Here is a 26,626-nt window from a genome sequence, read left to right as displayed (position 1 = left end):
TCTTTCCGTTTGGGATGGTGACTCTTCTATCTTCTCTTTTTTGGCCATCTATATATATCCACATAACCATGATTTATCTCGTAATTATATTTCTTATTTGCTCAGTTCGTTTATGAATTAATATTTGCTCAGTTCGTTTATGAATTAATGTTTTATTTTTCAGTGGTAAAGCACAGTGCATGAAGAGCAAACCGACCGGCTTGATAGATGAGGAACAGTGGAGTGCAAGAAACGGTGGACAAGAGAGCAATGGGTCAATAGGATGATCAAACTGATAGACGTGAGTTATAAACCCTCGAATCAAAATACTCTATCGCTCTTCACTTTGACTTCCCCCACCATTCTTATCTGTGTCGGTTCCGGTTAGACTGATCGAGCATGGCGCTGTAATAGTCTATACTTATCCGGGCTGAGGTTTACTTCAGTAGACGCGGGTTTGAATCCTCCCGGGTTAGAAATCAACGAAATTGTAATTAAAATTCCTAAAAACAGGACATTTTTTTATATAGGTATCTATAAAATTATAATTGAAATTCCTAAAAACAGGACATTTTTTAAATCTAGAAATCTATAAAATTATGATTGAAATTCTTAAAAACAGGGTACTTTTTATGAAATTAACTTCCCCCACCATTCTTATCTGTGTCGGTTCCGGTTAGACTGATCGAGCATGGCGCTGTAATAGTCTATACTTATCCGGGCTGGGGTTTACTTCAGTAGACGCGGGTTTGAATCCTCCCGGGTTAGAAATCAACGAAATTGTAATTAAAATTCCTAAAAACAGGACATTTTTTTATATAGGTATCTATAAAATTTTAATTTAAATTCCTAAAAACAGGACATTTTTTAAATCTAGAAATCTATAAAATTATGATTGAAATTCTTATAAACGGGATACTTTTTATGAAATTAACTTCCCCCACCATTCTTATCTGTGTCGGTTCCGGTTAGACTGATCGAGCATGGCGCTGTAATAGTCTATACTTGTCCGGGCTGAGGTTTACTTCAGTAGACGCGGGTTTGAATCCTCCCGGGTTAGAAATCAACGAAATTGTAATTAAAATTCCTAAAAACAGGACATTTTTTTATATAGGTATCTATAAAATTTTAATTGAAATTCCTAAAAACAGGACATTTTTTATATAGGAATCTATAAAATTATGATAAAAATTCCTAAAAACGGGATACTTTTTATGAAATTAACTTCCCCCACCATTCTTATCTGTGTCGGTTCCGGTTAGACTGATCGAGCATGGCGCTGTAATAGTCTATACTTATCCGGGCTGAGGTTTACTTCAGTAGACGCGGGTTTGAATCCTCCCGGGTTAGAAATCAACGAAATTGTAATTGAAATTCCTAAAAACAGGACATTTTTTTATATAGGTATCTATAAAATTATAATTGAAATTCCTAAAAACAGGACATTTTTTATATAGGAATCTATAAAATTATGATAAAAATTCTTATAAACGGGATACTTTTTATGAAATTAACTTCCCCCACCATTCTTATCTGTGTCGGTTCCGGTTAGACTGATCGAGCATGGCGCTGTAATAGTCTATACTTATCCGGGCTGAGGTTTACTTCAGTAGACGCGGGTTTGAATCCTCCCGGGTTAGAAATCAACGAAATTGTAATTAAAATTCCTAAAAACAGGACATTTTTTAAATCTAGAAATCTATAAAATTATGATTGAAATTCTTATAAACGGGATACTTTTTATGAAATTAACTTCCCCCACCATTCTTATCTGTGTCGGTTCCGGTTAGACTGATCGAGCATGGCGCTGTAATAGTCTATACTTATCCGGGCTGAGGTTTACTTCAGTAGACGCGGGTTTGAATCCTCCCGGGTTAGAAATCAACGAAATTGTAATTAAAATTCCTAAAAACAGGACATTTTTTTATATAGGTATCTATAAAATTTTAATTGAAATTCCTAAAAACAGGACATTTTTTAAATCTAGAAATCTATAAAATTATGATTGAAATTCTTATAAACGGGATACTTTTTATGAAATTAACTTCCCCCACCATTCTTATCTGTGTCGGTTCCGGTTAGACTGATCGAGCATGGCGCTGTAATAGTCTATACTTATCCGGGCTGAGGTTTACTTCAGTAGACGCGGGTTTGAATCCTCCCGGGTTAGAAATCAACGAAATTGTAATTAAAATTCCTAAAAACAGGACATTTTTTAAATCTAGAAATCTATAAAATTATGATTGAAATTCTTATAAACGGGATACTTTTTATGAAATTAACTTCCCCCACCATTCTTATCTGTGTCGGTTCCGGTTAGACTGATCGAGCATGGCGCTGTAATAGTCTATACTTATCCGGGCTGAGGTTTACTTCAGTAGACGCGGGTTTGAATCCTCCCGGGTTAGAAATCAACGAAATTGTAATTAAAACTCCTAAAAACAGGACATTTTTTTATATAGGTATCTATAAAATTATAATTGAAATTCCTAAAAACAGGACATTTTTTATATAGGAATCTATAAAATTATGATAAAAATTCCTAAAAACGGGATACTTTTTATGAAATTAACTTCCCCCACCATTCTTATCTGTGTCGGTTCCGGTTAGACTGATCGAGCATGGCGCTGTAATAGTCTATACTTATCCGGGCTGAGGTTTACTTCAGTAGACGCGGGTTTGAATCCTCCCGGGTTAGAAATCAACGAAATTGTAATTAAAATTCCTAAAAACAGGACATTTTTTTATATAGGTATCTATAAAATTATAATTGAAATTCCTAAAAACAGGACATTTTTTATATAGGAATCTATAAAATTATGATAAAAATTCCTAAAAACGGGATACTTTTTATGAAATTAACTTCCCCCACCATTCTTATCTGTGTCGGTTCCGGTTAGACTGATCGAGCATGGCGCTGTAATAGTCTATACTTATCCGGGCTGAGGTTTACTTCAGTAGACGCGGGTTTGAATCCTCCCGGGTTAGAAATCAACGAAATTGTAATTGAAATTCCTAAAAACAGGACATTTTTTTATATAGGTATCTATAAAATTATAATTGAAATTCCTAAAAACAGGACATTTTTTAAATCTAGAAATCTATAAAATTATGATTGAAATTCTTATAAACGGGATACTTTTTATGAAATTAACTTCCCCCACCATTCTTATCTGTGTCGGTTCCGGTTAGACTGATCGAGCATGGCGCTGTAATAGTCTATACTTATCCGGGCTGAGGTTTACTTCAGTAGACGCGGGTTTGAATCCTCCCGGGTTAGAAATCAACGAAATTGTAATTAAAATTCCTAAAAACAGGACATTTTTTAAATCTAGAAATCTATAAAATTATGATTGAAATTCTTATAAACGGGACATTTTTTATATAGGAATCTATAAAATTATGATAAAAATTCCTAAAAACGGGATACTTTTTATGAAATTAACTTCCCCCACCATTCTTATCTGTGTCGGTTCCGGTTAGACTGATCGAGCATGGCGCTGTAATAGTCTATACTTATCCGGGCTGAGGTTTACTTCAGTAGACGCGGGTTTGAATCCTCCCGGGTTAGAAATCAACGAAATTGTAAATAAAATTCCTAAAAACAGGACATTTTTTAAATCTAGAAATCTATAAAATTATGATTGAAATTCTTATAAACGGGACATTTTTTATATAGGAATCTATAAAATTATGATAAAAATTCCTAAAAACGGGATACTTTTTATGAAATTAACTTCCCCCACCATTCTTATCTGTGTCGGTTCCGGTTAGACTGATCGAGCATGGCGCTGTAATAGTCTATACTTATCCGGGCTGAGGTTTACTTCAGTAGACGCGGGTTTGAATCCTCCCGGGTTAGAAATCAACGAAATTGTAATTAAAATTCCTAAAAACAGGACATTTTTTTATATAGGTATCTATAAAATTATAATTGAAATTCCTAAAAACAGGACATTTTTTATATAGGAATCTATAAAATTATGATAAAAATTCCTAAAAACGGGATACTTTTTATGAAATTAACTTCCCCCACCATTCTTATCTGTGTCGGTTCCGGTTAGACTGATCGAGCATGGCGCTGTAATAGTCTATACTTATCCGGGCTGAGGTTTACTTCAGTAGACGCGGGTTTGAATCCTCCCGGGTTAGAAATCAACGAAATTGTAATTAAAATTCCTAAAAACAGGACATTTTTTTATATAGGTATCTATAAAATTATAATTGAAATTCCTAAAAACAGGACATTTTTTAAATCTAGAAATCTATAAAATTATGATTGAAATTCTTATAAACGGGATACTTTTTATGAAATTAACTTCCCCCACCATTCTTATCTGTGTCGGTTCCGGTTAGACTGATCGAGCATGGCGCTGTAATAGTCTATACTTATCCGGGCTGAGGTTTACTTCAGTAGACGCGGGTTTGAATCCTCCCGGGTTAGAAATCAACGAAATTGTAATTAAAATTCCTAAAAACAGGACATTTTTTAAATCTAGAAATCTATAAAATTATGATTGAAATTCTTATAAACGGGACATTTTTTATATAGGAATCTATAAAATTATGATAAAAATTCCTAAAAACGGGATACTTTTTATGAAATTAACTTCCCCCACCATTCTTATCTGTGTCGGTTCCGGTTAGACTGATCGAGCATGGCGCTGTAATAGTCTATACTTATCCGGGCTGAGGTTTACTTCAGTAGACGCGGGTTTGAATCCTCCCGGGTTAGAAATCAACGAAATTGTAATTAAAATTCCTAAAAACAGGACATTTTTTAAATCTAGAAATCTATAAAATTATGATTGAAATTCTTATAAACGGGACATTTTTTATATAGGAATCTATAAAATTATGATAAAAATTCCTAAAAACGGGATACTTTTTATGAAATTAACTTCCCCCACCATTCTTATCTGTGTCGGTTCCGGTTAGACTGATCGAGCATGGCGCTGTAATAGTCTATACTTATCCGGGCTGAGGTTTACTTCAGTAGACGCGGGTTTGAATCCTCCCGGGTTAGAAATCAACGAAATTGTAATTAAAATTCCTAAAAACAGGACATTTTTTAAATCTAGAAATCTATAAAATTATGATTGAAATTCTTATAAACGGGACATTTTTTATATAGGAATCTATAAAATTATGATAAAAATTCCTAAAAACGGGATACTTTTTATGAAATTAACTTCCCCCACCATTCTTATCTGTGTCGGTTCCGGTTAGACTGATCGAGCATGGCGCTGTAATAGTCTATACTTATCCGGGCTGAGGTTTACTTCAGTAGACGCGGGTTTGAATCCTCCCGGGTTAGAAATCAACGAAATTGTAATTAAAATTCCTAAAAACAGGACATTTTTTTATATAGGTATCTATAAAATTATAATTGAAATTCCTAAAAACAGGACATTTTTTATATAGGAATCTATAAAATTATGATAAAAATTCCTAAAAACGGGATACTTTTTATGAAATTAACTTCCCCCACCATTCTTATCTGTGTCGGTTCCGGTTAGACTGATCGAGCATGGCGCTGTAATAGTCTATACTTATCCGGGCTGGGGTTTACTTCAGTAGACGCGGGTTTGAATCCTCCCGGGTTAGAAATCAACGAAATTGTAATTAAAATTCCTAAAAACAGGACATTTTTTAAATCTAGAAATCTATAAAATTATGATTGAAATTCTTATAAACGGGACATTTTTTATATAGGAATCTATAAAATTATGATAAAAATTCCTAAAAACGGGATACTTTTTATGAAATTAACTTCCCCCACCATTCTTATCTGTGTCGGTTCCGGTTAGACTGATCGAGCATGGCGCTGTAATAGTCTATACTTATCCGGGCTGAGGTTTACTTCAGTAGACGCGGGTTTGAATCCTCCCGGGTTAGAAATCAACGAAATTGTAATTAAAATTCCTAAAAACAGGACATTTTTTTATATAGGTATCTATAAAATTATAATTGAAATTCCTAAAAACAGGACATTTTTTATATAGGAATCTATAAAATTATGATAAAAATTCCTAAAAACGGGATACTTTTTATGAAATTAACTTCCCCCACCATTCTTATCTGTGTCGGTTCCGGTTAGACTGATCGAGCATGGCGCTGTAATAGTCTATACTTATCCGGGCTGGGGTTTACTTCAGTAGACGCGGGTTTGAATCCTCCCGGGTTAGAAATCAACGAAATTGTAATTAAAATTCCTAAAAACAGGACATTTTTTTATATAGGTATCTATAAAATTATAATTGAAATTCCTAAAAACAGGACATTTTTTATATAGGAATCTATAAAATTATGATAAAAATTCCTAAAAACGGGATACTTTTTATGAAATTAACTTCCCCCACCATTCTTATCTGTGTCGGTTCCGGTTAGACTGATCGAGCATGGCGCTGTAATAGTCTATACTTATCCGGGCTGAGGTTTACTTCAGTAGACGCGGGTTTGAATCCTCCCGGGTTAGAAATCAACGAAATTGTAATTAAAATTCCTAAAAACAGGACATTTTTTAAATCTAGAAATCTATAAAATTATGATTGAAATTCTTATAAACGGGATACTTTTTATGAAATTAACTTCCCCCACCATTCTTATCTGTGTCGGTTCCGGTTAGACTGATCGAGCATGGCGCGGTCATAGTCTATACTTATCCGGGCTGAGGTTTACTTCAGTAGACGCGGGTTTGAATCCTCCCGGGTTAGAAATCAACGAAATTGTAATTAAAATTCCTAAAAATAGGACATTTTTTAAATCTAGAAATCTATAAAATTATGATTGAAACTACTAAAAATAGGACATTTTTTAATCATAATACTATAGTCAACGTCTTGGTGTATACATCAAAACGTTGTATGCTCCGAAAACGTTCAGAGTATTCTGGTAGATTCTGAGGACGCTGTGCTTTAGTTGAATTCAAGTCAAAAGCCTACCGTTTCAATATAAATCCATTGATCTTCTTTGGATATGTGGGCTGTGTTGAACCAAAATACAATTATTACAGGACAAATAATGCAAAATAAATAGAAAAACATCTCAAGCAATTTCGGAATAACATGAACGTTTAAAGCGGTTGCAATGAATTGATGTTTCTTCCAGAAACAAAATATTTGACATTCGATTTGAGCAAGGGTGATAAACATTATAATCAGCTGAAATAAGGAAGTCTATTGGTTGGCGAACTATACAAACCACTGATAAATGAGTTGAGATATCGAACCATTCCGTCTGAATTCCTACAGTGTACACTCCCATTATGGGGAGCAGAGGTACGAATTGCATCAAAAAGTAAGATGAAAGTCTAATAGAAAACACATTATCTGATACTGAGATTTAGTTTAGTACCTGTGGAGTAATTCAACCTGAAAAACCAGCAAATAATGACGAAAATTGTCTAATGTTTTGCATTGAAACATCAACAAATAAATACCAAACAAGTTCAGAAATATGGAAATGGTTCCTATGAAATGATAATTGTTTATGAACCACGCAGGTTCAGAGAAATCGATTGCGTACATGAGGATAAACTGAAACTGATTTTCTAGGACAGCAGAGTTGAAAAATTTTATTTGCGGAAATGGGCATGATATCGAACTATTCAGCCAGAAATCCTACAATGTGCCCTCCTAATATAAAAATAACGTTCAGTAATTAGACTGTGCATATATCTTGCTGTCCGCTTCAGCTCTTGCATCCAGTTCAGATTGCTCCGTGTCCGTTATCTAAACGTATTCCGACGCAATTTTCACCTTTGTCATTTGAAAATTGTGAATCTCCACTCATTCTTCGGTACAGTTTTTATGTGATTTCCAAACAATAGAATTTTTGGTTTTTCAACAGTAAGAAACTTTCCCTTCCACTGTACGAAGACGGTAAACGCATAATTTGAATGGATTTCAGTAATTTCCCAAGAAACGTAAATATAGTTGGAGATTTATAGTAAGTCACGATGAATTAATAATGCTCATATTTTTTAGAATGAATGTTAAAGGAGGACGGAAGCCATTATTTTAATTTCAGATTGTGATACTTCAAAGCGACAATTCTTTCTACGATATTTTTTGCGATATAAATTGAAAAAAAAAAACAAGTAAGTTTATTGAAAATCAAGAAAACCAGGAATTGGGAAACAATTTCGTCCGAGAGGACTGCACGCCCGCGTGGAAGAATTCTTCCATCTGGGCTCCTTTTGAGTCAGGAGAACGGGAATTGTGACGTTTGAAGCGATTTTTAGCATATAAGACAGGCCAAATTTGAAAATTTCGTCTTTTGAACAAGATTTCCCGTTTCTTTTAATTGATCTGTGGATTCCCAACCGTTTCAAAGTAATCAATGAAATTCAATAAATATGGGAATTATTGCTGAATTTCCACATGCTTTAAAGATTTTAAAGAAAAAAAGAGTTTTGCGGGAATCAGACAATAAAATCAGGTTATTGCTGAAACTCTAAAAACAGACATCCACAAAATAAAATACAATGGTCACAGAATCAGTTTATTCGCGTGTAAAAAAACGTTCAATCTCAAAATCAAAGATTCGTTTCATGAAACGAATCTGGGGAAATATAAAAAAAACAAAAGTTTGAAATGTAAATATAATAAAACCGCCAACTAATCGTGGATACCCATTCTGGATGCGAGCATCGGGAATGGGAAATTTCAGATAATGTGTTTTCTATTGGACTTTCATCTTACTTGCTAGCTGCAACCCGTACCTCTACTTCCCATATTAGCAGGATACACTGTAGGAATTCTGGCGGAATGGTTCGATATCTCAACTCATTTATCAGTGGTTTGTATAGTTCGCCAACCAGTAGACTTCCTTATTATAGCTGATTATAATGTTTATCACCCTTGCTCAAATGGAATGTCAAATATTTTGTTTCTGGAAGAAACATCAATTCATTGCAACCGCTTTAAACGTTCATGTTATTCCGAAATTGCTTGAGATGTTTTTCTATTTATTTTGCATTATTTGTCCTGTAATAATTGTATTTTGGTTCAACACAGCCCACATATCCAAAGATGAACAATGAATTTATATTGAAACGGTAGGCTTTTGACTTGAATTCAACATTTGTCAAAATACCTCCAGCTTCATATTTCATTTGTCAGAATACCTCCAGCTTCATATTTCAGTATTTGTGCCAGTTCCATAAAGGATGGGAAAATAGATATAACGAGGCGACAGGTATGAAAGAAATCGAGAGAATCTGCGATGAAAACAAGATGTTCTCGTTGGAGGATGGAGCGTACAAGGCTAAGGGTCACTCCTACAAAATCGTGCTTCCGATTTACTTTATGCCTTGCCTTCATCAGTTGAGACAACAGTTATAAAAAAAGAAACGTTCTCCAGTACACTCGAGTAGCATATACTTACAATTACTTTCAAGCATACCATTGTTTACCATTTTATCATTGTCGCTAAACGTGTCTTCTTAACAATGAATAATCTAAAGCACAGCGTCCTCAGAATCTACGTGAATACTCTGAAGGTTTTCGGAGTATACAACATTTTGAGGTATACGTCAAGACGTTCAGTCTAGTACTATTCATAATATGTGTTGCTTTGGGAGGAGTCGGATTTATTTTGTTATTTCTCATTTTTACGGTCGACATTTTCAAGATGATGTATCAACTGAAACCCAGAATATCCAAGTATAACTATGAGAAGCAACTCTGACTATACAATTCGCAACTGCTTCACTTTGCTTAGGATCACCATTTCTATTGAAAATAATAGTTTTATCTGGAGTTGATCAAGCTTCTGCAAATACGATTTCTTTGTTGATATTTTTTCCACCGTTCAGAAAATTTGTTCTGACAAAACAGAGATGGTGAGTGATAGTTTTTATTTGGTTCAGTCACCTTATTTCTTTCAGCCGGCAACCAAAACAAAAAATCAATATAAGGTGTTTCTGGATAGTTTCGTGAGGACTTTTGTTTTGATGTTTGATCTGTTTTCTTTCAGATTGTCAAATGGAAATCTTCACGAGATAATTGAAATGTTTTTTTCTTATTTCTCGTTATTTTCGGAGAATCGGAGAATCGAAATTTTATCCGAAATAAAAAGTCGGAGAATCGGATATCCGACTTTTTCTCCAATTTTTTTTCTCGGAGAATCGGAGAATTTCGGATAACTTCGGAGAATCCAAAAATTTCAACAAAAATGCTTCTAAAACTGATTTTCTGTTGCGTTTTTCAGAATTCATCTTTCTAAAACATAATTAATCATCATTAAAAGCTTTTACCAGTAAAAATACAGCAAAAACAGAGTTTAGAATGTCGTCGTCTCCGAAATTCTCCGATTCTCCGAAAAAAGTCGGAGAACTTCGGAGAATACCCAAGCTTTTATGTCCTGCATATCAAAATGTTGTATACTCCGAAAACCTTTAGAGTATTCACGTAGATTCTGAAGACACTGTACATTAGTTGCGTTCAAGTCAATAGCCTACCGTTTCAATATTAATCCATTGTTTTTCTTTGGATATGTGAGTTGTGTTGATAGCATCCATAGTGGAGTGAGCAGATAAGGCGAAACTATCACTAAATCAAAAAAAGACAGTAAAAATAACACTGGGAACAAAACAACACAATACAAGTTACATACAATATTGATGGAGATGTAATAAGGAGGGAGTCGGTGGTCAGAGACCTAGGATTTCTTATAAACCCAAAACTAACCTTCTCTGATCACTGGAGAAAATTCACAAATTCAGCGAAATTCATTATTTCTCAGATATTCCTACTCTATCACAGTCGCAGTGGAAAATTACACGTTTTGCTTTATAAAACATTCGTGCGTCCGATTCTTGAATACGGCACCGTAGTTAGCAGTCCCATAAAATTAGCAGATGTAAAAGCCATTGAATCAGTGCAAAACGCTTTTACGCGCAGACTACTCAGAAGAGAAAAAAACAAGTACATTTGAATTGATGATCCAGATTACAAAACGGCGTCTGAGGGTAATCAACTATATGGGTTAAGTTCGTTAGAGTCCAGGAGGCATGCAATCGATCAAACATTCATACATAAAATGTTATTGAACAAAGTAGATCTCGAAACCAAAAACTTTTTCACTTTAATAAAGTACACTAGAACACGCACTAAAACCAGGTTCGTCTGAGAAAAGTCCACAACTAAACTACGAAGCCATTTTCTTATTAACAGAACCCTTCCAACTATGAAACTCTAGAATGTTGGTCATCCTGACACAGTCCTGTAGTCTTAGCAATCCGTCTGTTTATGTGACTCTTATTCTGAATGTTCTATGATCATTTCTTTTCATGTTCTTTTGTAATACTTTCTCTTGTATGATCTCATGTGTTCATGTTTCATGTTTATTCTTCCTAGTATAATGTATTGAACTTATTGTATTTGTATTGAATTTTATTCACCAATCTATACTTTCACGATACTTTCACGATCGTTATAAATTATTATTATTATTATTATCTCCCATGAAAAAACACAGCTGAGAATATTTGTCTATGTTTTCTGTTTCCGCTCCCTTCTGTCATTCTTCAGTTCACTTTCATTTCCCTTTTACCGCAATAAATTTGTAAATGGACACTGCCATTTGGACTCTCTCTTAGAACTCTAATTCCAAAAATGTAAAGAACTAGATGGAGAAATTTTGTGGTAAGGCGAGAATGTGAAGAAAAGGTGAATAAAAACTGAATTAGTAAACGTATGGGTGGCGTGGAAATCGAAAAGACCTTCCATACTAACAGACTTATTCATTATTTCCCTGAAACTGGAATTCAAAAACACGGAAAATATGGAAAATGTTTTAGATACTTTTTCAGTTATAACACTTGAACAGAAAGAAAAATGAAAAAATTAAATAGAAAAAGATTTCTTTAGGAATTTTAGGAATTTCCATCATAATTTCGTTGATTTCTAACCCGGGAGGATTCAAACCCGCGTCTACTGAAGTAAACCTCAGCCCGGATAAGTATAGACTATTACAGCGCCATGCTCGATCAGTCTAACCGGAACCGACACAGATAAGAATGGTGGGGAAGTTAATTTCATAAAAAGTATCCCGTTTTTAAGAATTTCAATCATAATTCTATAGATTCCTAGATTTAAAAAATGTCCTATTTTTAGGAATTTCCATCATAATTTTATAGATTCCTAGATTTAAAAAATGTCTATTTTTAGGAATTTCCATCATAATTTTATAGATTCCTAGATTTAAAAAATGTCCTATTTTTAGGAATTTTAATTACAATTTTGTTGATTTTAACCCGGGAGGATTCAAACCCGCGTCTACTGAAGTAAACCTCAGCCCGGATAAGTATAGACTATTACAGCGCCATGCTCGATCAGTCTAACCGGAACCCACACAGATAAGAATGGTGGGGGAAGTTAATTTCATAAAAAGTATCCCGTTTTTAAGAATTTCAATCATAATTTTATAGATTCCTAGATTTAAAAAATGTCCTATTTTTAGGAATTTTAATTACAATTTTGTTCATTTTAACCCGGGAGGATTCAAACCCGCGTCTACTGAAGTAAACCTCAGCCCGGATAAGTATAGACTATTACAGCGCCATGCTCGATCAGTCTAACCGGAACCGACACAGATAAGAATGGTGGGGGAAGTTAATTTCATAAAAAGTATCCCGTTTTTAGAATTTCAATCATAATTTTATAGATTCCTAGATTTAAAAAATGTCCTATTTTTAGGAATTTCCATCATAATTTTATAGATTCCTAGATTTAAAAAATGTCTATTTTTAGGAATTTCCATCATAATTTTATAGATTCCTAGATTTAAAAAATGTCCTATTTTTAGGAATTTTAATTACAATTTCGTTCATTACTAACCCGGGAGGATTCAAACCCGCGTCTACTGAAGTAAACCTCAGCCCGGATAAGTATAGACTATTACAGCGCCATGCTCGATCAGTCTAACCGGAACCGACACAGATAAGAATGGTGGGGGAAGTTAATTTCATAAAAAGTATCCCGTTTTTAGAATTTCAATCATAATTTTATAGATTCCTAGATTTAAAAAATGTCCTATTTTTAGGAATTTCCATCATAATTTTATAGATTCCTAGATTTAAAAAATGTCTATTTTTAGGAATTTCCATCATAATTTTATAGATTCCTAGATTTAAAAAATGTCCTATTTTTAGGAATTTTAATTACAATTTCGTTCATTACTAACCCGGGAGGATTCAAACCCGCGTCTACTGAAGTAAACCTCAGCCCGGATAAGTATAGACTATTACAGCGCCATGCTCGATCAGTCTAACCGGAACCGACACAGATAAGAATGGTGGGGGAAGTTAATTTCATAAAAAGTATCCCGTTTTTAGAATTTCAATCATAATTTTATAGATTCCTAGATTTAAAAAATGTCCTATTTTTAGGAATTTCCATCATAATTTTATAGATTCCTAGATTTAAAAAATGTCTATTTTTAGGAATTTCCATCATAATTTTATAGATTCCTAGATTTAAAAAATGTCCTATTTTTAGGAATTTTAATTACAATTTCGTTCATTACTAACCCGGGAGGATTCAAACCCGCGTCTACTGAAGTAAACCTCAGCCCGGATAAGTATAGACTATTACAGCGCCATGCTCGATCAGTCTAACCGGAACCCACACAGATAAGAATGGTGGGGGAAGTTAATTTCATAAAAAGTATCCCGTTTTTAAGAATTTCAATCATAATTTTATAGATTCCTAGATTTAAAAAATGTCCTATTTTTAGGAATTTTAATTACAATTTTGTTGATTTTAACCCGGGAGGATTCAAACCCGCGTCTACTGAAGTAAACCTCAGCCCGGATAAGTATAGACTATTACAGCGCCATGCTCGATCAGTCTAACCGGAACCGACACAGATAAGAATGGTGGGGGAAGTTAATTTCATAAAAAGTATCCCGTTTTTAAGAATTTCAATCATAATTTTATAGATTCCTAGATTTAAAAAATGTCCTATTTTTAGGAATTTTAATTACAATTTTGTTGATTTTAACCCGGGAGGATTCAAACCCGCGTCTACTGAAGTAAACCTCAGCCCGGATAAGTATAGACTATTACAGCGCCATGCTCGATCAGTCTAACCGGAACCGACACAGATAAGAATGGTGGGGGAAGTTAATTTCATAAAAAGTATCCCGTTTTTAAGAATTTCAATCATAATTTTATAGATTCCTAGATTTAAAAAATGTCCTATTTTTAGGAATTTTAATTACAATTTTGTTGATTTTAACCCGGGAGGATTCAAACCCGCGTTTACTGAAGTAAACCTCAGCCCGGATAAGTATAGACTATTACAGCGCCATGCTCGATCAGTCTAACCGGAACCGACACAGATAAGAATGGTGGGGGAAGTTAATTTCATAAAAAGTATCCCGTTTTTAAGAATTTCAATCATAATTTTATAGATTCCTAGATTTAAAAAATGTCCTATTTTTAGGAATTTCAATCATAATTTTATAGATTCCTAGATTTAAAAAATGTCCTATTTTTAGGAATTTTAATTACAATTTTGTTGATTTTAACCCGGGAGGATTCAAACCCGCGTCTACTGAAGTAAACCTCAGCCCGGATAAGTATAGACTATTACAGCGCCATGCTCGATCAGTCTAACCGGAACCGACACAGATAAGAATGGTGGGGGAAGTTAATTTCATAAAAAGTATCCCGTTTTTAAGAATTTCAATTATAATTTTATAGATTCCTAGATTTAAAAAATGTCCTATTTTTAGGAATTTTAATTACAATTTTGTTGATTTTAACCCGGGAGGATTCAAACCCGCGTCTACTGAAGTAAACCTCAGCCCGGATAAGTATAGACTATTACAGCGCCATGCTCGATCAGTCTAACCGGAACCGACACAGATAAGAATGGTGGGGGAAGTCAAAGTGAAGAGCGATAAAGTATCTTGATTCTAGGGTTTATAACTCACGTCTATCAGTTTGATCATCCTATTGACCCATTGCTCTCTTGTCCACCGTTTCTTGCACTCCACCGTTCCTCATCTATCAAGCCGGTCGGTTTGCTCTTCATGCACTGTGCTTTACCACTGAAAAACAAAACATTAATTCATAAACGAACTGAGCAAATAAGAAATATAATTACGAGATAAATCATGGTTATGTGGATATATAGATGGCCAAAAAAGAGAAGATAGAAGAGTCACCATCCCATACGGAAAGATGGTGGACGACTGAGCCAAGAAAATGATGATGAGGAGACTGGGGACCAATGGGCGGAGTCTGGTAGGAAACAGCCATCTGTTGGTCTAATAGGATAGGCCGTAAAAAAGAGATTTCCCATAGAGATAAGTGAGCAGGTGGTTTGTGTCAACAGTAATGAAACAATAGGCAAGTGTCCATCTACATATTATATGTTGTCTTGGGAAAGGGCACGGAAAAAGGAGAAAGAGGTTGATGAGGTCAAACAAAAACGTGAATATTCAAACGAAAGTGAAGTTGGGTGACAGGAGAAGATAGTCATCTGGCAAAGGACAGGTGCGTCCTCTTATCCGACCGTTCAAGGTTCCAAGTTTCCCCCAAAGTTATCCGTTCGGACCGATTCCCCAAGGAGATAAGGAGGCCGATGGCAATACGTGAAGAAACGTGTCCAAAACAATATACCGAGAGAGAGACAATGTGTGAATTAGTTGACATGTCTACGTTAGATAAAGACATCTGCTATTAACTCAATCTATCACAGTTTTGAATAATAATCGGGGTCAGGGAAAACGAAAGTCTTGTAAGACTAAGACAGTAACTAAAAAAGAACTAAGAATGTCGATTAGTAGGGTAATTTGATACTTGGCTGAAAGTGGGATTGTGACTAGAATAGTAAAACGAACTACCGATTCACTAAGAATTAGAAGTAAGTCCTAGCTATAATAACGAGAAACACACAAAATGTAAGAAAAACGACAAATATTTGAAAAGTCACTATAATTTATATCTAAACCAATTTTTGACACAAACTAGAACCTGAAACGCGCGGAAACCAACAAAACGCAACTTTTTGATGAATCAATTTATTTCAACGCCACGCGGCTAAAACCTACAATAAAACAAGAAAAACTGTAAATTTGGTCTAAAACCCAAAACGTGCCTCCGCCAGCGCCCAAGATTGCCGAAATTCTCCATTTGTAAGCGAAATTAACACAAATAGCGACGAAAAATGCGTAGGTCAAGGCGGCAACACAATGGCATACGAAGTGGGTCTAGAAACTCAAGCGACTTTAAAGAAATGTTTTAGAGTACGGTGCCAACCGTATAGAATGTACGGAAACAAATTAACAAGGATGTTTACTGTGAAAAAATAAAGTTTCGACAAGGATTTTCAAAAAAAAATTCGAGCAAGCGCATTAAGTTGTGGGCGGAGCTTAAACTGCAAGCTTAAATAAGCGGCGTGGTTCTAATTTCAGTTGTCTTTTTTTAATTAAGATGGCCACATGGCCCGTTTGACAGTTTCTCAGCCCAACTCTCGCCAAAAAATACCTGAGTGTTTAGAGCAATTCTTAACGTATGCTCCAATAACAAAAGTGTTTTATAATTGTCTGAAGTATCATAATCTGAATTAAAAAAGACGTCAGTCGTCCTTTACAGAAACTACTGGCAATTTGAAAAACTCTCACCTGCCTCATTTCCGGAAATAAAATTTTTCAACTCTGTCCTAGAAAATCAGGTCCAGTTTATCTTCATGTACGTAGTCGATTTCTCTGAACCTGCGTGGCTCATAAACTATTATCATTTCATTGGAACCATTTCAATTTTTCTGAACTTGTTTGGTATTTATTTGCTGTTGTTTCAGTGCAGATCATTAGACAGTTTTCGTTATTATTTGCTAGTTTTTCAGGTTGAACAACTCCACAGATCTAAATCAAATCTCAATTTCAGATAATGTGTTTTCTATTAGACTTTCATCTTACTTGTTTGATGCAACTCATACCTCTATTTCCCATACTAGCAGGTTACACTGTCGGAATTCTGGCGGAATGGTTCGATATCCCATCTCATTTTTCAGTGGTTTGTATAGTTTGCCAACCAATAGACTTCCTTATTTTAGATTATTACAATGTTTATTACCGCCGCTCAATTGGAATCTCTAATATTTTGTTTCGAGAAGAAACATCAAGCCATTGCAACTGCTTTAAATGTTCACATTATTCCTAAATCGCTTGAGCTGTTTTGCTATTTTCTCTGCATTGTTTCTGATGTAGTAATCTGCTTTTGGTTTCATACAACCCACATATCCAAAGAAGAACAGTGGATTTATATTGAAACGGTAGGTCATTGACTTGAATGCAGCTAATGTACAGTGTCTTCAGAATCTACGTGAATACTCTGAAGGTTTTCGGAGTATACAATATTTTGAGGTATACGTCAAGACGTTCAGTCTAGTACTATTCATAATATGTGTTGCTTTGGGAGGAGTCGGATTTATTTTGTTATTTCTCATTTTTACGGTAGACATATTCAAGATGATGTATCAACTGAAACCCAGAATATCCAAGTATAACTATGAGAAGCACATCGAAGCAATCAGAACTCTGACTATACAATTCGCAACAGCTTCACTTAGTTTAGGATCACCATTTCTATTGACGATAATAGTTTTATCTGGAGTTGATCAAGCCCAATTTTTAACCCGGTTATGTTTAGCTTGCATTACTGCTCATTCTTCTGCAAACACGATTTCTTTGTTGACATTTTTTCCACCGTTCAGAAAATTCGTTCTGACAAAACTGAGATGGTGAATGATAGTTTTTATTCGAATTAATCATCATACTATTTTCAGCCGGCAATCAGTTCGAAGGAGTGAAATTCGAGTGGGGTCTTCAGTTATGATATGATGAAACAATCAATAGAAGATTTTTCTGGATAGCTTTTTGATGAGGATTTTGTTGACAACTGTACCATGAGATGCACACTGAAACCACTTTGATGACTCTCTGAGGTGTTGCTCACAAAACTAGAATCATCAAATGCTTTTATTCTTTCCCGTTTACAATATTTTCCATTTTGCCATGTTAAATTACGCTCAAACTGCTTCAAAGCAAACTCCAATCAGGCTCGCAGCATTGGCGCAGCAGGCAAGCGTAGAGTGCTGGCCTGATGCGGTTGTGTTGCCCTACTGTTGCGTACGTGTTGCGGAAATGTTGCTTCTGTGCTGCTCTGACGTTGTTAAAATTAGGCCGCTACCTCTTTTGCTATATTTCATTGATAAGTTTTCGTAACCGAAAAAATGGAGCGCACTTGCTGGATGTTGCGTAGATGCTGTTGGAGAGCAGCGGTTTTATTGCGGATATATTTCCTCATCCTGCTTGTTTCACACGTGCTGCCGACACGTTTCAGAAAACGGAACGCGTGTGATTGATGCGTTGCTGATGCTGCAGTCTGCGCGCCTGTTGCTGAACGTGTAAATGTTGCATGCGATGGTTTCTACCGAGCTGCTTCGAGTCTTGAGGATGTGAGTTTTGGATTTTGGGATAAATACATAATTTGAATGGATTACAGAAATTCCCGAAGAAGCACGTAAATATAGTAGAAAGTTTATAGGCCTGCTTTTAAGTAACACTTGTGAAGCTGTGCTCCTAGACTTGGCGACATTTGCCGAGAAGCACTGACAAGCCACAAAACTTTCACCTGTCATATTTCCGCACTTAAATTTTTTTTGCAATTCTTCTATTCTTAAATTCAAGTTCAATTTATTTTCATGTACGCACTTAATTTCTCTGAACCTGCGTGGCTCATAAACTATTAACATTTCATTGGCACGATTTCAATTTTTCTGAACTTATTTGGTATTTATTTGCTGCTGTTTCAATGCAGATCATTAGACAGTTTTCGTTATTATTTGCTGGTTTTTCAGGTTGATCAACTCCACAGGTCTCAACTAAATCTCAGTTTCAGATAATGTGTTTTCTATTAGATTTCCATCTTACTTTTTGATGCAGCCCGTACCTCTATTTCCCATTATAGCAGCGTACTCTGAGGAATTCTGGCGGAATGGTTCGAAATCTCAACTCATTTTTCAATGGTTTGTATAGCTTACCAACTAATAGTCTTCTTTATTTCAGATGGTTTCATTTTTAATAACATCTGCTCAATTGGAATCTTTAATATGTTGCTTCGCGAAAAAACATCAAGGCATTGCCACCGCTTTAAACGTTCATATTATTCCAAAATCGTTTGAGATGTTTTTTTTATTTTCTCTGCATGATTAGCCTGTAATGACTTGTTTTTGGTTTCATACAACCCACATATCCAAAGAAGAACAATGAATTTATATTGAAACGGTAGGCTCTTGACTTGAATACAACTAATGTATAGTATCCTCAGAATCTACGTGAATACACTCTGAAGGTTTTCGGAGCATAAAACATTTTGATTTATACGTCAAGACGTTGAATATAGTACTACTTTTAATATGTGCTTTTTTGGGAGGAGTCGGATTTATTTTGTTATTTCTCATTTTTACGGTCGACATATTCAAGATGATGTATCAACTGAAACCCATAATATCCAAGTATAACTATGAGAAGCCCATCGAAACAATCAGAACTCTGATTATTCAATTTGCAACGGCTTCATTTTGTTTAGGACCCCCATGTATGATAGCAATATTAGCTGTATCTGAAGTTGATCAGGCCCAATTTTTAACAGAGTTGTGTGTAGCCTGGTTTACTGCTCATTCTTCTGCAAATACGATTTCTTTGTTGATATTTTTTCCTCCGTTCAGAAAATTCGTTCTGACAAAACTGAGACGGTGAATGATTTTTTTTTCGAATTATTCATCTTATTATTTTCAGCCGGCAATCAATTCGAAGGAGTGGAATTCGAGTGGGGTCTTCAGTTATGATATGATGAAACAATCAATAGAAGATTTTTCTGGATAGTTTCGTGAGGACTTGTGTTTTGAAGTTTGATCTGTTTCCTTTTGGAATGTCAAATGGGAACCTTAACAAGATAATTGGGATGTTTCTGCTTTTATTCTTAAATTATCTTGAACTTCTAACCTCTTTGTACGTGCAAGTTCTTCAAGTCTAGACCCTTATAATTTCATTCTCTAACCTGTTATCATCATATATATATATATATATATATTTATTGGGACGAAAGGAAAAAGAAATAGATACAAAATCTTATCATATCTTTCTGTGTCTTTCTCTCATCTCATTTTCCCCCATTTTTTTTTCTTCTTTTCTGTCGTCACCTCAACGTACAGCAAAACCAGAGAAGAGGAATAAAGAAAAAAAGCGAAGAGCTAACGGCTAAAGAATATACAAAACTAGAATATAAGAGAGTGAGAGACAACAAAAGAAGACGACGGATAAATCTCCTGACAGTGCTCATTTCAACGAAGAAATGGGAGAGATGAAAGAGAGAGTTTTGGAGGAGAAGAGACATAGAAAGGTGGTTGAAGGAGAGGACTCAACGACGACAGCCCCTTTTCTTTTCTTTTGCATTCTCTTTTTGGTGGGTTTGTTTTGTTTTGTATTGTTGTGTTTGGTTTTTACAGGGATAGTCTGGAATAGTTGAAATCACTGAAACTATTAATTGCAAGGATATAATTAATTTCGGTAGTACCACGTTTCTTGTCAGGTCCAGTCTCGCCTAGTCGTGTTCTTTCTTGTCTATTTTCGTCCATTACCTGGGAGTGGGAGGTTTCCCCTCACCACCTATTCGAACATTTTGTATGGTTAAGAATCGGGTCAGAGCTTAAACTTTTATCTCAATTTTTCAATTCCTAGATGCGTTCAGTAAAATTTGAAAATAGTTTTGGAAATCCCAGCCGATTTCCTTTCCAACCATATGTATAGGTCTCGAACCGTAACTGTATCTCGAGTCGGGATCGATTAGGTCTGATATTGTCTTATCGGTTCAGTACTCTTATATTCTCTCATGGTATCATATAGTCTCATATAGTTTGTATAGTACTTCGTTTGGTTTCACCCGGTCTCATTTCTAATTATCACGGTCCCATTCGCTCCTCGACTCGTCTTATCTTTTCTTGTTCAGTCTTGTCTGGTGGGTTTTTCCGGAACGTTCCAGTAAATTTTTATCGAAAAGATTTACTGAAACACCATTTACCGGCAAATATCCGGTTAATATGAAGTTTTGCCTTGATCTCAAATCCAGAAATTTCGAAACCGGACATTATGCAGCCGGATTTTTCGCATCCGGACGTTTTGAAATGGTTGCAAAACGTCCAGTTGCGAAATATTTGGTTTCTTAAGCAAAAACGTTCTACCGTAAAGTGATTATCGGTAAGCAACCAATAGTCTAGTCGTCTCCTGTCTTGTTCTGTTCCTACTAGAATCGTTTTATCTCAAAAATTGTTTTCTTTTTTTTTGGAAACTCTCCCTATTTCAGAGATGAAATGAGTTATTCAAGACCAGAGGTGTTCCGCACTATAATTAACTTGAAGTTTGTTAAAAATGCGCCCAATTAAAAAAAAAACAAATGTCAGTTTCCTAATTATAACTCCTTAAAGTATTTTCCAGAACCACACAACATGGGAAAACGAAAACGATTCACGGTACCAACTGTAAATGGAGAATACAGCGTTGACGACTTATTTCGGTGAGTATCTTTTTCAGTCACCTTCTTCGAATTCAATTTTTGCTCGGCTCGCTCTCGGGTTGGTCAAATCTGTGACAACTCATCCGTAGACAAACATCCACCTGCCCCGTTTCCATTATGAACTTTGCCCCCTCTTCTTATCCTTCATTATCCTCCAGACGACCTCCTTCTTCGAAATAGAATATGTCAAATAATCCTTTCCTCTCCCGCCCTTCTAGACACACACGCCCTACAAATGACCCGATGTGAAAGTTGCCATGGAGACTCAGTTATGAGAAAAGAGTAGAAAAAGGGGGTGGGAGATCATAAAAGAGTATTATGTAACTTTACTTGTTCGACTCGAGAGTGAGAATGTCCAAATGGAGTTTAAAGTATGTAGGAGTGACGGATTTATATTAAAAGAGTTAGGTGTGAATAAGATAGAATAAAGTAGAGAGATGGGTGTTCTTTCATCATTCAAGTAGTCTTTCTTGGTCTTATCCGTTCCATCGAATTCTAGTTTGTAGCCTCTACCACTTCTTGGATTGAAAATCTAACTTTTTTTTTTGAAAAATTCATTGAAAATTGCGATTTTTGTGGAAGCATTTATGGTATTTCAAACTTGCAAATCTTCGGCTCGGCCCGGCTTCGAGAAAAGCTACCCATTTTTTAATCAATTATTTTGAATTTTCTAGAAATTTTTCATTTAAAAAATCCAATGTTTTGATGCATAACTATTAGCTCGGCACAGTTCTTACAACTGCGCTCCACCGAAATGCCATTGAAAAATGTGTCTTTTTCTCTGAGTCTCTCATTTTTCGTACACGTTTCGGTAGAGCGCGATTGTGAGAAGCGTGTCGTGCTAATAGGTTTTGATTGAAGTCTAACGCATGGTCAAACATTCGACGTTTTCGGAATTTGTTTAAATTTTAAATTTTCGTTCAAAATAATTTTTGAATTTCAAACCCCGGGCAGACCGGGCCGTGCCGTCCGGGACTTCGAGTGAGCATGAAATTTTCGTCATGGCCCTGCCCATTGCAGGTATGTTCTATTTTTTCTATTCCATTTCGAAGTACCTCTTTTGGAATGCCTCATTCCCAATTTTATTGCCTCAAGTCGTTTTTTTTTTTTCGAAAAAAAAAGAAATTGTTAACTTTCCATTTTGGGAACTCATAAACACGACATTTTCTAATCTCATAAAATGTCATGGAATTGAATAGCAACCTACATTTTTCTCACTCCAATCTAACCGCTCGTTTGAAAAAATGTGAGCTCTCAAACATTTTTTTCTAACTTTAGTATTCCAATGTTTCCTGATATACAACTGTTCCTATTCGACTTTTTGAGAAAATTAGAGTATATACAAATTGTGAAATTTCAAAGAATCAAAAAATACTGAACGAGCATTCTTCAGAAGTGTTAATAAATCTCAGCCACATTTCGTTTCTATGACTATTGTGTTACCTGGTTACCAGCTTCGGGAGAGACCCTTTATGTGTTTTACAATTTTTTTTCGACATTCTATTTTTACTTCTAATCTTGAGAATTCGATACAAATTCAGACGAGTGTGAGAACTACATTTGTTGCCTTGTTGACACTCACCCTTCTTCTCCACTAACCATGAACTCTCCTATCGAATGCTCAGAAAGAATAATATTTTTTGTTTCAAAAACAAAAATCCCCACATTAGTTTAATCTGATCTTATATTGTATTTTTTTCAGTTCAAAACCAAAGTTTGCCGTCATAAATCTGGAAGATAATAAGAACTCAGACCCATTCGATTTGGCTAAAAACTTGGTGAGCTGAGTTTTCAAGAGTATTTCACAGAAATCTTCGGAGTTATTTCAGTTCAACCAAGGATTTCCAACAGTTCAATTTTACGACAGTCTGGCTCAAATGAATGGTCAGCCGGTTGGTGGACAAGTTAATGATACTCTACTATCAGTTCTAACCAAAGTTCTTGTTCCAAAGAAATCTAATAATGATTGTGATGTTATTCAGGTGGGAAGAGAATATTCGGCTCTATAGGCAAAGAATGGTCCCAAAAAATAAAAGAACGGTCCCAAAGAATTACATGGTCCCTATCGCAAAGAATGGTCCCAAAATTTTGGGTGACACGAATTTCAGAATTGAATGGTCCCTACCGCAAAGAATGGTCCTTACCGCAAAGAATGGTCCCTCGAAATTGATACGAAAAACTTTTCACCATTCTCTTAGGCTTAGGTTTCTCAGAAATTGGGAAAAAATTGACAAATACGATTAATAACCGATTTTGTCAATTTTTTCACCAATTTCTAAAAAACCTAAGCCTAAGAGAATGGTGAAAAGTTTTTCGTATCAATTTTGAAGGACCATTCTTTGCGGTAGGGACCATTCAATTCTGAAATTCGTGTCACCCAAAATTTTGGGACCATTCTTTGCGGTTGGGACCATTCTTTGCGGTTGGGACCTTGTAATTCGGAAATTTGGGTCACCCAAAATTTTGGGACCATTATTTGCGGCTGGGACCATTCTTTGCGGTTGGGACCATGTAATTCGGAAATTTGGGTCACCCAAAATTTTGGGACCATTCTTTGCGGTTGGGACCATTCTTTGCGGTTGGGACCGTTCTTTGCGGTTGGGACCATTCTTCGCCTATAGAGCCGAATATTCAGTTTATTTAGTTTGTGTTTCAAAAAGTGAGAAGTTCATGTCTTCTTCGAATTGTCGCGTTCGGCTTTGTTAGTAGTAGATTGTGGGGCAGATCTAAAATTAGAATTGTAATGATGGAAACTGTATAGTATAACTCACACTTGAAATCTCTGACATCTTGTCTTTCGGAATTAGATCCTTGACTTTGTTAATCATCTGGCAGAGAGCATTTATCAAATCTCTAATCGGATTAGGCTCAGGAGGCACTATATTTGCCATTTCCTGAGCAGTCGCCTGTAAACTTGACTAGTATACAATTTTCAAGATCTATGTATTGAAAGTTTACCATGATGGCAATGAGACAAAATACTAAGCAAATGAAAAAAGCGTTCATTTTTGGTCGTTGGTAGTTTGAGAGAATATTTTTATAGGATGATACACGGAAGTTTCTTTTTTTAGTCCCGAAATGTGATGTAAAATTTGCGTAGACTGGGTGGAAAATATTTTTGTTATTCTTCATCGATAAAATACCATAAATCAAGAGTGGAACTTCCGTTTTGCATAGGTAGACATGCGTGCACACAGACCGAAAGATACTGGAGTAGCTAGATTTTCGGAGAATGATCTATATCATGTGCATTATCTTTAGCTACCTAACTTCTTTTTGAGAACATCTACAATTCTCAAGAACAACTCATCCAATTTCCAGATCAACCCGATGCCAACCTCTCCCACTCCAACTAATCCATACGTTCAAGACCCCGCCCACGCCACTCAAATCTCCGCTTCTCTACCGATTCCTCATGTTCTCCCACATGCCAACCATGATCCAACTCGACTTTTGAGTTCACTTCTCACTGCTGCAACCCAAAATTATTCCAATGGAACCCTTTGTACAAATCAGGCCAGATTGAGAGATAACAGAAAAGAGGCACCAATACCCGAGGAGTATCTCCCATGCACTAAATGTGGTGACAGACTACAGATAACTGAAACTCCGCAATTGGTGAAGCATGTGAACCGTCATTTCAATATAAGTGAATACCAGTGCCCGGTTTGCCTATTTATGAATGATTCGAGCCATGTGGTGAGAACTGACACCATGCATTCAGAGCTTATTACTTATTTTGTTTCAGATGAGGAAGCACTTGAAATATATGCATGGAGAAAAGAACCCTGTAGCAATGAAATCCCCAGAAATGTCGTCTTCAGAAATGCAGAAACTGTTAGAAGAGCACTTTCCGGGCCGTGATGCTCAAATGAAAAAAGTTAGGGAGGCAAGAAGCAGGGAGAATTCAGTGGCAAGATTCTCTACTAGCGGACTGAACTCCTATTCCGCATCCGCAATTGACTCAGTCAGTGAATCTGTTTCACAAGCGACAGATACAAAAAGAAATAAGAAAAATGTAAGAAAAATGTTCATTTTATAACTCATTGTACCTTTTTCAGAATCAAATACCACCGATCTTCCCCACAACCATTCCGAATCCATTTCTCATGCAACCACAGCAAACAATTCAAGAAATATTGAGAATGCTCCAAGCCACTCCTGCTCCGCTGTCCGCTCCTCAAGTTCAGGTAAATTTGGTAAACGGATTATTTCTAATACAATGATATAATTTGTTTCCAGCAGCCAAAGAAAATGAAAGTATACCACTGCAGTTACTGTCCGAAGTTGGTCGAATGCGATCCCGGTACTGAACTCCGTTCGGACGGACAATTGGCTCAGCATCTGCGGACACAACACGCTCGAGATTGCGTAGTTTACAAGTGTGGAGAGTGCAGTTACAAGCATGAAACACAGGTTCATAAAAACAGAAATCTGAAGTGAGAATGAATTTTTTTCAGTGGAAAGTGAGACGACATATCACAATCCGTCACTTTATGGTGGCTGAGAAGACTGATGTGGTGGAGAGCAGACGTCCTGCATGGAAACTGTTCTTGAGGAAGTTCTTTTACCAATTGGAAGTTTATGGAGGTAAATTTTTTGTGTCATACTATTATATTTAAGAATCTTTTCAGTTATAAAAGAATGCGCGGAAGATTTGGAATGTGGGAAATTGGAAAAGGATATGGATAGATGGAAGAAAATGATTGAAGCGAAACAGCAAATGTTCTCTAGCACATCGGAGCCAACGGCCAAGAAGAAGAGAGTTGATGAAGAATCTAAGGAATCTGTGATTACAATTGAGTGATTCTAATTTGCCTTTTTCCTGTTTTTGTGATGAATATGTTTTTTCTGAACTAGTCGGAGTTTTTGGAAATAGAATATTTGACTGATATATTGAATAAAATCTTTGCGAAAAAATGTCATAAATTAATGATGGAGCCGGGCCAAGAGAAATTTCGGCCCGGCCCGGCCCGGCCCGATTTTTGACAAGTCTTGTATTAACTTCCCACATTTTTGATACACAAACTAAATAAACTGAATATTCTTCAACC

The 26,626-nt window shown here is 35.7% G+C and overlaps 2 protein-coding genes across 2 annotated transcripts; one reads left to right on the top strand and one right to left on the bottom strand.

The window, feature by feature from the left end:
* Window positions 1-21,504: 21,504 nt before the first annotated feature.
* GCK72_006787 (uncharacterized protein) lies at window positions 21,505-26,379 on the top strand (the record flags this gene model as incomplete). Its single annotated transcript, XM_003109890.2, has 9 exons — window positions 21,505-21,572; window positions 23,275-23,350; window positions 23,402-23,554; window positions 24,894-25,271; window positions 25,321-25,590; window positions 25,634-25,762; window positions 25,815-25,988; window positions 26,033-26,162; window positions 26,207-26,379. 9 exons carry the CDS (start codon window positions 21,505-21,507, stop codon window positions 26,377-26,379), a joined length of 1,551 nt encoding a protein of 516 aa, XP_003109938.2.
* Window positions 24,275-24,578, bottom strand: GCK72_006788 (uncharacterized protein; the record flags this gene model as incomplete). Its single annotated transcript, XM_053725793.1, has 3 exons — window positions 24,275-24,298; window positions 24,344-24,478; window positions 24,531-24,578. The coding sequence occupies 3 exons, from the start codon at window positions 24,576-24,578 to the stop codon at window positions 24,275-24,277; spliced, it is 207 nt and encodes a 68-aa protein (XP_053589987.1).
* Window positions 26,380-26,626: the final 247 nt, after the last annotated feature.

This window comes from Caenorhabditis remanei, chromosome II (assembly GCF_010183535.1).
Source record: "Caenorhabditis remanei strain PX506 chromosome II, whole genome shotgun sequence".
In the NCBI taxonomy this organism is placed as follows: Eukaryota; Metazoa; Nematoda; class Chromadorea; order Rhabditida; family Rhabditidae; genus Caenorhabditis; species Caenorhabditis remanei.
Note: the sequence above shows the minus strand (reverse complement) of the source record. Positions and strands in the feature narration are given on the sequence as shown.